The sequence below is a fragment of the Nothoprocta perdicaria genome, unplaced genomic scaffold, assembly GCF_003342845.1.
Source record: "Nothoprocta perdicaria isolate Ctin4 unplaced genomic scaffold, notPer1 scaffold_278, whole genome shotgun sequence".
NCBI classification, from domain to species: Eukaryota; Metazoa; Chordata; class Aves; order Tinamiformes; family Tinamidae; genus Nothoprocta; species Nothoprocta perdicaria.
In genome coordinates, this window is record NW_020455508.1 from 524,559 (window position 1) to 538,252 (window position 13,694).

The following is a 13,694-nucleotide window of genomic DNA, read 5'->3' on the forward strand; positions in this document are numbered from 1 at the left end:
TGAAAATAATTTACACTAATTTACATAACTTTGTACACACAGAATAAATGCCCACAAAAATCTGTGCTAGGCAAACGTTTCAACATTCAGCCGTTTGTAAAAGTGGCTTGTGAAACAAGGAGAGCAAAGAGGAAAAGAATATTCCAGAGAAGAGGGCACAGTGCTGTGAGATACTTAGGACTGTGTACTCAAACTTCACAGAAACCACTGTGATGAATCTTCTAATGCAATTCATATACTGTATTTGATTATTATTTTCTTTATGGTTGTGTCAGACGAAGAGTTCACAGTCTTGCTGTCATTGCCAGATGGGCATTTTCTTACAGAAGAGTCAGATTTTGGTTTCAGTTGGTATATTTGACCTAGTTACTGACAGAGACCTTTTTCCTTCTCCAAGAATGAAGTAGAGGGCAGTTAACAGTAATATTTACCTGTRGCTGTGCTATACTGAGAACTGTTGCCTACTTAGAAGGGGGTAGGTCTCAGTTTCTCTGYTTTGAAGTCTCAATGCCAGAGGAATTAAATCATCTCATGGTTTAGATGTTGATGTTTTCCATTATTCTGAATTTAAAAGCAGTAAGGAAATCYTCTTCTTCCATTTTGTTGCTTAATCTACTTCATAGCAGTAGAGATAGAAAATGGAAACATCTAATATGAATATGCTCAAGGTCACTATATTCAAACTTCCTCATACTGTGTGAGCTTTTGTAGGAATGTGGACCCTGTGTGCCTATCCCTATGCCCTTTTCACCTTCTTTATGTGCACCAGAATCTCCAGTAAATGGTAATTTTGATGTTATTTTCAAGTACAGCAAGTTCTCAATAGGAGAATAAGAGTTTTTTTCATGCATTTTTTTTAATGAATGATATCTCCCGATGCCTAAAGCAGGCTTTAAAAGGCAATGTCAGAGTCTGAGACTTTGTATTGTATTGTTTCTATAAYCTGGCAATATTGTATTAAGTGCAAATGTACTAAAAAGTTATAATATGGTTCCAGTTGTGTAACAACATTCCAAATAGAGAAAACTAGAAATAAATTTCATGGGGGGCGATAAAGCACCCACTATCCATCTCAGCAAAATTGAAATTCCCAGGAAAAAGGTATAATTTGGTGAAAGAACTGGAATGTAGTGAAAGAAATCCATTACATTGATTTTTTTTTWAATTTATTTTATTATCTGAATTGTGGGGAAATAGTTGTAAGCTAATCTGTCAGACAGTTATAATCAGTCTACTGACAAAAGTTGGAAATATGGACACAGTTTATTCTTTTCTTGTGTTCTCCTGCAGATGTGTTCCTTGGATGTGGGGTGGTTTTTTGAAGTAATAGTACCCGGGACAGCTGTCTCTTCTGATCTTTAATCTCATGTATGAAGAGGTTATATATATAGATAGATTTAAAGTAGGTTTATTAACCCACTTTAAAAGGTATTTTATAGCATCTTCTAGCCTTTCAGATCTATATTTAAAGAGCAGTAGCAATCTGAATGTTTAATTTATTAACAATTTCAAGTCTCTGACCTTTATTTAACTTCTGCCATTGCTTGAAGTAGAGGTTAGCACTGCTTAGCATGGTTTTGAGAAGAAAGCTCTGTCATTTCATTATGTTAGGATGCACTCTGTGTCTATAAACTAATGTAACTGAGCACCTTACATCGTTAAAGTAAATCAAAAAATCTTTTTTTAAACCTCAGTTCCCAGAAGTATGTACCCTTAACAATGACACAGYCCTCTAGCTCTACCAATAAAACTACCACATAAGTTGCAGCAAAATTTGAGCACAGAAATAGTAGACTGTACTGAAGCTCAGCAAGCACAGTGTGCTCGTTGGGGCAAGTTCCAGCAACTTGAGCTTGCCATGGAGCAGACCTGGCAGCACGTTCCCGAATCGGCATCCGGTCACTTCCCACAAACACACGTAAGGAGCAGCTCAGTGGTTAGCTCCCYCAATGGGATACAGGAAGGGTGCTCTTTCAGCTCCTTGGAGAGGTTTGAAGAAATGACTTGATCATGATGCTTTTACAAGTTATTGCCACGCAATTCTTGCATGTGTGCGTACGTTTTCTGAGTTTATTTTTGGACAGAAGAACGTTTGTTTCATGTTCTTCCTTCTGCCCTGTGAAAGCACAGATAGCCACAGTATCCAGCCAGTTTTGAACATGCACTCAGAAAAAATAATGCCTTTATTAAAAACAGTTGGGAAAACAAAAATTTCAGTGAAAGAAACACTATAATTTTCTGCAAAATCTTCTACAGAAAATATTGTCTTTTCAGTTGTGTCCTTAGTCATAACCATTCTGGGTATTAACAAGAAAGTATTAGATGAAAATACTTAACCCTAGGAAGTAGGTTGTGCTTCCTCTAGCAAAGGAAGGTGACCAAGACCACCAACACCAGACACAGAATTTCTTGAAGTCTTGACGTAAAGGGAAAGGGGGAAATCTTCTGAGACCTAATCTTGTTCTTGATTTGACCWTAAGCATTTGAGCAAGGTGTTTGGTGTAGAACTGTTCCACTGGTGTGGAAATCACTARTTTTGTATTATGGTTGCACTTGAAACCAGCATTCACTTATTTGCCTACAGAACTTGGAGTCATACTGTGTTGCACTTCATAATCTAAATATCTGAAAATATTGAAAGATTTCACATAATATTATAACCCTAGAAATATGTTCTCCATTATAAATATGAATAGGCTGTTGCACTGCTGTTAAATTGAACGGTAGAGTGTTAGGACTTCTGTGTTAATGTAAAGAGAGAATGATTTAAGACCATTTATGGAGAGAATGACTTCTGCTTGTATGATATTTTCCTTTTTTACTTGAAAAGCTGTCAGGCTTGTGCAGTCACCAGGAGAAACTGAGCCCTTATCCTTCTGTTTACAATTGAGCTATAATATGGAAACATGTATGAGGATAGGGAAAAATTGTGAAGCCTTCTGACCCAAAGTATATTCTTATGCTGTGCCTTTTTTATCACCTTTATCATTGCAGTATTTTCTGATAAGGCAGTTAGGGACTTTGAAAACCTTTTTCTGATGCTTCTCCTAACATGACTAGGACATTTTGTTTCCATTTCTGTTCATTTTTATTGTGATTGTTGCTTTGTGTCTTCTACCAGTTACTGGAGAGAAGAGCAAGGATATGCTCTGATTTTCCATTATTTCCATGGCACTTATAGCTGAAATACCATTAACCTATGAAAGGATGGTTTGGAAAGCTAGCTCWAGCTTGCAGAGTATACAGCATGGGCCATTGCTAAAGCATTGCACCCAAAGTTATTGGCCAAAATCTTGACAAGTTTCTAATAAACATAAGCTCTCAAGTCCTATTCTCAGAAGTGGCATGGTGCTGTAAATAAATGTAAGCTGTGAATAAAACACTGGTAGTTTCTCAAGACTAACCCAAACTCTTTTGCAGTTTGCTATAGAGAAGCTACATGTTCATTTTCAAATACAGTAATGGAGGGGCTCAGCTCCCTGGAAGTGAAGCAGGAGCCCAGAGCCCAGCACGTTCCCTCCGCTGGCAGGACTTGCTGCTTGCGGTGCTGCCCTGCCTGCCTAACACTTACCTGGGAGTGCTCTGGGCTGYCCCGCTGAGGACATTAGACTCTATTGTGAGGACATTATAGACTCCATCTAAAACTCATTTGTGTCTTTCTAGCCTTACAGCCAAGCTAGATTTAAAAGTCTTTCTAGAATTAGTCACACTTTTATCCACTACGGAAGATGATTTGTTTTTATCCACCATGTATACACTTCAGATACAGGTTGCTCCCCACGGTCTGTTGTTTCTGAACCCTGACAGTTCACAGTGCACAGTAGGTAGCACAGCAGAGTGGCTTTTTCGGATGTGTCCCTTTGGCAGAGGGTTCCTGGTGGCTGCACATTCTTCATTCGCTGTCCATTTGCCTCTTGGCACATGCCCTTTGTAGGCAGGAGGGACCCTAGAGGCGCGAAATGGCCGCTCGCAGGCTTGCCTCCTTGGCGGCTGCGCGAAATGGCCGCTCAAAGGTTTGCCTCCTCGGTGGCTTCTGCGGCGCGGCCTGGCACGTGCGCACGGCCGCTGCTCACTGTGCGCATCCGCCCGCCATAGTGCAGGCCACAACGCAGCACCCACTTGCCCACCTTGCCGCCATGGGCGAGGTGCCGCTGAAGGAAACGCGGCCCTCCTGACACCTGCTGTAGCAAAGGGTGTCTGGCAGCTCTGCTGGGTGGTGGGGTGTTGTGCTGAGCAGTCCAGTGCTCGTGACAACTGCCTGAATGCGAAAGATACTTGGAAGTGGGGAGAGGGGGTTGAGTGGAGGGATTTCCAGGAAATAGGGAAAGATATTTCCTAGTAATGCTTTCCATGTTTGGAACTTGCACTCAGGAAGGGATGCGTGCATCAGTTCCCTAGGGTAGCCCCAGTTATAGTTTCAAAGTCATTCTAAGAATAGTGTAACAAATGTGCAGTTTGTTGTATGAAGTTTTCTTGAAAAAAAATACTTCTTTATAGCTAGAATAGTCTCTGTATTTACACATATTATCTGTGTCAAATCAGTCTCAACCCTCTCTCTCTTGAAAAAGAGAACATAAAAGGAAAAAAAAATTGGGAAAATTGGGAGTCTGTAATTTCAATGGGAGTTTTGCCTAAGGTAGAGCTTGCAACATCAGGACCAGGAATTAGTGTAATGTGACCCACCATTTGTGTTGCTTTCGGGTAAATCTAAGAGAGAAGATTTAACATTGTGCATGTCATGCTGAGATATTGCAATATCTCGGATGGGTTATTAGGCACCAAGCCAAGGGTTAACTGTAGCAACCACATGAGATACGGCTTTGTCCTTATGTGATCTATACTCATGTTTAATTTTGTTGTCCACTATTATGGGTATTATTGCTAAACTAAACATCTGTAAGACTTTTTGGAAACCTAAGCTTTTACATGTAGTTTCGACAGAAGATTGTGTGGGTATCTATGTCATTTGAAATCTAGAAATCCATCCCCATATGCGCGAACTCCCTGAAATTTTGAATCTAGATCCAAATGTGTGCGCAACATGAATATTTACAATCCTTGAGAAGGTCCAGATCTCAGTTTGTTGTTCAAGACTTTTTCTATTCTATGTGCCTATCTCTCTCTGCTTGTCTTGTTTTCCACACTGTTTTTGCTTGGCTTGCATTAAATAAAATGCTTCAATGGAGTGTGGTTGTCTGGCATTTGTTTTGCCTCAGGAATAGATTGCCCCATCTTGCATATCTGGTCAAGTAAATTGCTCTCTTGCCTGCATACTTCAGTAATAATACCAGGCTTTAGACCTTCCTGTACAACCCCCCAGTGAGCAGAACCACAAGCGGCTGTGCCTGTGCAATGCTAACAGTCTTCTGTATTGTAATGGATGCATTCATCTCCTATTTACATAAATTAATAGTTAAAACTTGTTTGGTTGCTTAAAAAAACTCATTAGGCTTTCAGAATAGCTGCATTATGAGCACTGTGGAGATCGCCTCTATTGACTTATCTCCTACTGATTCACTGGGAACTGGTCCATCTTGGGATCAGGTCCCTAAATTTCATTGCAAAATTAAATTTATCGCATATAAAGAAAGATTGAATAATCTGTTTAATGCAAAGTGGATTTAGAGAAACTTCCCTATGAAAAAAAGTTGTGTTTAAAATTTTTTAAAATGAAACATTTTTTGTCTGGAAGGGTAATTTTTACTCAGGAAATAGATCACATTTTTTATTCATTTTTACTAGTCGCTGGAGAATGCTTGACATTGCAAGAGAAAGGTCAGTTAGTGCAGCATGAGGTGGGAGGGGAATATTTCAAGCAAAAGGCTTGGCCAGATTTTCTTGCTGTTATTATCATTAATTGAATGATTTTGTTGCTTTACTCTTCATCTTCAATGCAGAATTTTTATTTGTATTTATTTTCTCTTTGGCTTTTATAGATTGGAGAAAGAGAGCATTCAGCACAGCATTAGCAATGAAGCAAAGGCCCGAGCCCTTCAGGCCCAGCAAAGAGAGCAGGAGCTGACACAGAAGATGCAGCAAATGGAGGCCCAGCATGAGAAAACTGGTAGGTGGTAGGGAAAGATTAGAGCCTGGGCACTCACTCACAAGCCAGGCCCACGCCTTACTGTGAAATGACATCAGGAACACCTGTAACCTTTGGCTGGCCGAAGGGAGCAGATGCTAACTACACCGGAGATTCCGAATTACATATTAGTTAGCGTTTAAAAGAGAAAATGGAAAGTATTGCCCACTGTCTGTTGATTTCAGAGTGCTGCTCTCACATCTGTTGCACCATCTGGATTATGAGTTTATTTACCTGTGTTCAAGAAACGTAAAGCTGAGAGAGACCACAACAAAGTAGAAAAACAAAGGGCTTGTTTTTGGCTGGATTTTCAGGCACACATGTTATATAAAGAAAATAGCATCAGAAGCTCTGCGGGAAATGCTCTGAGCTTACAGTTAAAGTCTCCTGAATAGCATTGAACRGTTCCCACAGTACACACATTATAGCTACTCTAAAAGCTTAATGAGTTTGCTTCGGCATCCAAACTGGAGAAAAGCTTTAGCCATTAATCGGTTCTTAATTCACTGTCGCAGCTGGATGTAATTCACTGGCTCCAAATTGATATGTTCCTTTATTTAATCTTTGCAGCCTCAAACATTTTTATCATTAGTATGTCCCCCCTCACTCTCGATCTAGAAGAAAGATGTTTAATCCCTTGCATATTTCAGGTTCTCATATAAAGCGACTTCTTTCTGTTGCTTTGGCTGATCAATAACTTTTCACCTTTAATTTGGCAGTAAAATGATTTTTTTTTAAAAAAGTCCTTATTGCTACCTATTATGACAAAAACATTAATAAAGGTCCAAGTTAGAAACAAAAGAATTTTTTTTTTTGGAGAGAAAATCTCTAACCCCTGAGCATGGAAAGACTGATGAGCTTCAGATTTTATGGAACATGGTATATTCATATGTTTAATGAAATACCATTTTCATCCACCTGTCTCACAACATCTTTAGAAAAATGTAGCTTGTGTTACTCCTAAACAGTGCCAGCTAATACCTGAGGTAGCAGACACATTTACATCTTCCATCTAATTTATTTTTGCCTTTTTTGAGGCATTATCACATTATGAGAGACCCTAGCTTGTGTTCAGAGTATGCAAACAAGTACATTATGACTGCTGTCTACACAGCAGGAGAAGAAAAGAAGTTCTCAGAATCATTTTCCCTTCTCTACCCAACACATCTGTATATGACCGAGTGTAATTTTGCATAAGAGATGTGTAATTTACCCCTCTTGGTGTGTAAATTGTTGCAGTATACCAAAGTGAAGCAACATTAAGACTGACTATGGCTTTTTATATCTCTAATACAATGAGGAAGAGCTGCAAATAATGGTAGTTGTTTATTTTGTACATAAAGTAACCCATGTTTATTTTGAACTTACACATATGTAAGAAACTTGGATAACTTTTCTTCTGTGGATGTTTTCAAAAGCAGAAATAGGAAACTTTTTTCTGCAATATGTTCATTTAGAAACTGTAAAGATCTTTGATTTCTAGGTCGTGATTTTTTGGTGTGGCCAAAGTGGTAGTATGTGCGAATATATTTATAGCATCATTTTACTGTGCCTGCCACTTGACAGTAAGTCTAGAGCTCATCATTAAAAATAAATAAATAAAATAATAATTTWAAAAAAATCATAGTGAGCACAGGGCATAGTAATCAAGGGAGATACTTTCTTAAAAAAGTATATGGTGTCTTGTATTTCTAGTAGGTCCATCAGTGTCTACACCAACTGAGCATGGGAAGATCTGGTAGGCCATTGTTTCCCAGTCTTAGTCCTCTCAGAAATATACACCCCTGTGTATTTTTAAAGGAAGCTGCATCACCTGCCTTTTACTGGAAGGTGATAATAAGGACAGTGAGCTGTTAGGCTTGAAGTATCTCTACGAAAACRGGGAACCTGCTACCCTATACAAGATAATGTCAATGATAAGAATCAAAAAAAAGAATTTGAGGAGTGGGAAGGGAGTGTGGGGACATGTGGATATTACCTGAGAAAAAACAAACATTTTACATTCGTTTATCCTGGCATATAGCTCATCTTTGGTAAATGCTGATTAATATTATACTGCCTTGYCTAGATAACCCAAGTTTAAAAAATATACAAAGAATGGTAGGTCTAGAAGAAAGAAATTTAAAATATATTAAATTGTTTCTCTTTGATTTTTTACAAAATTTTGAAATCTATTTCCAATTTTATGATTTCTAGTAAATGAACTGGATTCATTGCTGACTTCCCACAATACATTTGTAGCAAAATTRAAGGAAGAATGTTGTATGTTGGCAAGGAAGTTGGAGCAAATATCAGAAAARTACAGGTTAGTATATTTTTTATCCTATTCCTTTTATTATTAGACTATACTTTCTTATTTTTATTTGCATTTGCTATTCAGCTTCTCAGTGTGAATGTAGAATACATCATTAAAGAAACATATGGATTTTTATCCAGGGAAATTGTGATTTTCTCACCATWAATTCAAATTACTTTTACTATTTCAGTATAAAAAGGTTATACTATTATACTCTTCCTGATATTCATATTGTTAATATGAAAAGTAGAAAATAGTTAACAAAAGTGCTACAATTTCAATTCTGAAGTTATAGCTATTTCAGGTTCTATAAACTGTAGTTTTTTGGTTGTATTAATTAAATTCACAGTACTGCATACTAGATATTTATCTCTGGAAAAAAATTCTTGTCTTTTTTTTTTTTTTTTTTTGGTCATTAGAGTTCTAATTCTGCCACCACTTCTTTTGTGACATGCTTGTTAAAATCAATAGCAGCTCTAAATGCAAAGCAATTTGAAAACTTCTGTAGAACAAAATCAGGAAGCAATAAATGGTTAAAATAAAAGAGTATTAAGGTATCTATTTTAATATTACACCTCATAGAAGACTATCATGTTTTAAATAACTGGGAATTTTGTAATTGCAGCCCTCATACTCCTGTTTTAATATATAATTCTTTTTTTTTCCTTTCATTTGATTTTCTGTTTTTTTAAATAGATATTTCATCTCTATGTTGAAACTTTTCGCGAGGTTCATATTTAGGCTAGGAAACAGGAGTTACGTGGTGAGCTGGCATTCGGCAACTTATGCAAATTTCATGCAAAGTGAATTGGGTAGTTAGGGGTAGGATTCATCTTATGCACAGAAGTTGACTAAAAATGCTCGGCGGAGACAGAATAGGTCTTGAGGTTATGATGATTATTCTGGTGGGTGGATTTAGTCACCCTGTTGAGGTAACATAAGGGGGGCCACTCTCGGTCAGGGAGAGGTTTCTTTTAGCCCAATATCTGGTTTCCAAGAATGGTCTTAAGGGACTAAGTAGATGGCAGGCATGTAAGATGCTTCCCACATGTACTCCTTCCACTGCCCAGCCTACCTTCCACTGAATATAAAGTGTTGACTAGCTGATACATGGCTGAAGTTGCGACGTGAATCCCATACAGAGTGTCTGGGGAAGGAATCAGAAACTCAAGGAAACGTAAGCACCCTTTCAATCCATTTCAGTGTTGTGATGGGTACTCCAGAGATGAGCAGATGGGATTTTCTCCTGAAAAAGCAGAGCTTCTCTGCTCAAGTAATATAAAATTAAATAGATTTTCAGTAATGTTCAAATGATATTATTCCAGTAATAAAAACACACACAGACTTTGTTGCTAGAGCTCACCGTCGCAGACTAGTAACTGTAAAAGGGTGCAGGAAAGGCAGAAAACATACTGTGAAAACACATTATTATCTGAAAATAAATAGCAGAGATTGCCAAGTGTTTCTCCACCTAGCAGCATTAGCTCACTGTGTCAAGAACCTGAAAAGGGGGCCCTAATATAGCTTGAGATTGCCTTCATGGGAGTGGGAGCTGCTGCAGCGAGATGCAGGAATGGGCCGACGGGAAGGGCAGAGCTGAGAAAAGGCCTGAAAATGGGAACAGAGAGGAACTGGTGGTGGTGGAAAATGGCAAGCCAAGAGACRGCTTCACGAGGTGATGTGGGCAGAAAGTCAGATGCAGAAAATGGCTTCAACAAAGTTTTACATGAAGAACTGTGGTTATCCTTCAGTAGCATCTCTCTTAAAGGCAGTCTCCATAGCTCACTGTCCTGGATGGTAGTGGAGAACTACATTTCTGAGGTGGGATCCTCTATCTCTGTGTTTGGAGAAATGCCATCCTTGGAAGATCTTACAACTTTACTTTGTGTGTACATCAGTAAATGCAGATCATAAAGCAAAGAATTGTACAGAAAAGATTATTTTGCCCTCCTTTTGGCTTAGTGACCATACCATAAACTGCAGTTACTGTGGAGGTCCTGACCGTAACACTAACACATTTTTATCCCAGGGCACAAGAAAGGATTAAGACAGAAATGTTGTTTCTGGATGTGAATGTTGAACCTAGTTATGCATTTTCTTGCTGTACTGCTGGGTTTTTTTACACCTAAGTTTCCATGGGGTTAAGAAACAATTGCATAATATCAGCTGTGTTGTTTAATAGGTAAAACACCCAAGTATTTTTGGTAAGAAATGTAATAGTGAGTTTATTTAAATTTTCTGTTTCTTTATAGCATTTCAAAGGTCCATTTTTAATGAGGCATTTCAAATTTATCTGTGATAATTATTAGCACAATGTAAGTGGGACATTTCTAAGCTGCATGGATGTTTTGATATTTCACACAGACTTTCTGAGAGATCTAAGCTGAAATGTTTGTTTATGTGTAAGCTGGAACCTATGTTTAGGATAAGAAAGAGCTTCAGAAAGACAGTGTTAACAAATTATAGATAGTGTCAACAAATTATAAAGCCCTCAAGTTGTACAGGAAGCAGACAGTATCTGTGCAGGTTTTTGTATGCATAGGCATGTTGAAAAACACAGTCCTTTGTTGAATTCTTCTGTGCTATTTTGTTAATTTTTTTYCCTCTGATTGTCACTGTCTGAATTTCTGGGTTGTGGATTAATGCTTAACACTGCCCACTGTGTATTTGTGGTTTGCGTTTTGTAATTAAGGGGAACAATGGGAGTCCATTGGGTCTCGTTATATATAATGGTTGGTTTAATTTGTTTCACTTCTATCTTGTTAATTGTAAATTGATCATTAAGATTTGAATTCTAATCTGTCACCAGGGTTGTGAGTATTGAAGCTAGAGCAATGATCCTGGTTTTAATCACTGATGATGAGAAACAAATTTTATAATTTTGGTACATATTGCAGTTCATATATTTTAACACTGTATTTTATGGTGTTATAAATATTGTTAAATGACTTTTAGTGTAGTTTTACTGTTTGGACTATAATGTATAAATTATATTACTGTTTTGGCAACAGTAGGCATCCAACTGTGTGAGTTTAATTGAAGTAAAGAACACAGACTCAGCTGAACTATTTTTCTGCATGTTTGGTTGACTGCACTGCACTCAATACCACGAGTAAAATGTTCATTGAAGGTAGCAGGACAGCAATATGGAACAGGATCCGTGTCCAGGATCAGTTGTAAAGGTTATATACAGTTTATCTGAAGAATTACTATCCTGATACTCATTGTATCAGCCAAAATATTTTGCAGCWTGTATGTAATTGCTATGCAAGCAAGTGATTTGAAGAGTAGGAAAAGACACTGCTTTAAAAAGACAACCTCTGTGCTGAGGCTCCGAGTGCTGTAATGCAAAAGACTGTTTGGAGGAGTAAAGGCAGCGCTGCCATCTTAGTGCTGAAAAATCAGCTCATTCCATCATCAATCACTTTGAACAATTACATGAGATTTGGCAAAGCTGCAGCACTATTGCACATCTATTTAGAAGCGAGCTTCCATTTTATATTTTAAAATCAATGTGAAGCTGCCTCTATGCTCTGGGCAGTTTTGAACTAATACTGATTCCACAGGAGTCCTACCAGCCGCGCAYGGCTACAGCGCCGTGACTGTTCCCCCTCTGGCTAGCCGCCTGCGGCTCTGCGCAGCCCCTGCCGAGCACGGCCCGATGGCGACGCTCCAGAGGTCTGCGCGCTCAGCGTAGCTCCGGGAGCTTCTCCCTGCAGCAGCTTTCGCCGTCCCTGGCTCTCCTGCTGGGGCAGGGTAGCTGTGGTGGAGCRCGGCGGGCACGTCCGTGCCGCGGCTGGTGGGCTCTGCCCCGGCACACCGAGCATCCCGCTTAGAGGCTTTCCTACTTTGTGTCGCTCCCACATCGGAGGCCCTCAGATTTTTGGGAAGGTGCCATTTGGAGCTTGTTYCTTTCTCCCCTCTCCATGGCGTGTGGCAGCTTGTGAGCAGAGCAGGGCAGCGGTGGTTATCCTGACCTTGGCTGGGTGGGATTGCTGCTTGTGCTCTGGACATGCGGTCGTGTTCCGTGCCGTTTCCAGCAGCAGAACTCTTAGAATGGCTGAGGTTGGAAAGGACCTCTAGATATCATCTAGTCCAACCCCCCTGCTTCAGCAGGGACATCTAGAGCATAGGGTGGCATCCAGGCAGGTTTGTAAGAGCTCCAGAGGAGACTCCACAGCCTCCCTTGGCAGTTCAGGCTCTTTGCAATTCTGTAGCTTTCTGTATTACTGAACATTCTGAAGTTGTTTAAAAAATATTTCACATAGAAATAATTGTCTTATGACTACCTTAGGAAACTGAGCCAGGTAAGGGGTCTGTACAGAGCAACCTAAGGAATTTAAGTCAARTGATAATGAAAACTCTTGATCTGCATCCCTGTCCTGAGACCAGTGTTCTCTTTTAAATGCCAGTGCATGTCCCTTGGTCATTGCCTGTTTCCTTGCCTAAACTTTTTAACATTGATTTTGGTAGGCATTCTGCCCTTCATATGTATTGTCAAAATTTCAATGGAATTAAATACTTGAATCCCAGTGATCAATCTCTGAGATATTAGACTTCTAAGGACTGTTGTGCAGATGCACTTTTTAACTAATTTTTTTTTCTGACAAGTCTTAGCGAAGAGGGATTTCAGGAGAAGACCRCAAGCCAAGTATAACATTTGAAGTATTAAGCATTTAGATCTGTATTTTATGTMTCAGAGATCATGCTAGTCGTTTTCAATGAATTGAGCATATTTTTGTTTTCTTTAAGAATTAATAACCTCTAAGTAAGTTTATTTTATTATTATTTTATTTTATTTGAGGGTAAACAGCCCTTTCCTTAAGGGCTTTCGGTAGCATATTATTTTGAGGTACCTAAAGTTTGAATACCTTAATCCTTCCAGAAGGAATTCCAGCACCTTACAGGTGCTGGAGAGGAGTGAACAAGTCCCTTAAAACTTTTGGATTTTTACTATTTTGAAAGTTGCTTCTGCTGCTTCTGTGAATCAGTTAACCACATGTAAATGTAATTTAAAAAGCAGACTCCCACAAGTGGGAGACTCTGTAAACAGAAACATTCACAGTATCCCCACAGGCCACATCCTAAGGTTGCCYTTTACTGGCAGGAAAGGAACCCAAGACGGCGGCTGAGTTGAATCCCTCTTGCCACTTGGTTGAGATGAGTTGTGTGACATCTCTCACGAGCTTGTGCTCTCTGAGGAACCCCTGTTGTTCTCCATCCGTTGCCTTCTGGCAATATCAGTATCAGTGAAGACCACGGTCACGCTGCGATGACGTTGCTTGGTCCAAACGCTGACACTTCCCTAGCGCTGAC

General features: G+C 39.1%; 1 protein-coding gene across 2 annotated transcripts in view; it reads left to right on the forward strand.

Annotated features, from left to right (window-relative positions):
* The window catches only part of SDCCAG8 (serologically defined colon cancer antigen 8), a 101,553-nt gene that overhangs the window by 48,884 nt on the left and 38,975 nt on the right, over positions 1-13,694 (forward strand). For both annotated transcript variants that reach the window (XM_026041083.1, XM_026041084.1), the window contains exons 14-15: positions 5,937-6,064; positions 8,279-8,387. In XM_026041083.1, coding sequence (XP_025896868.1) covers positions 5,937-6,064; positions 8,279-8,387 — 237 coding nt within the window. The remainder of the gene's footprint in view (positions 1-5,936; positions 6,065-8,278; positions 8,388-13,694) is intronic.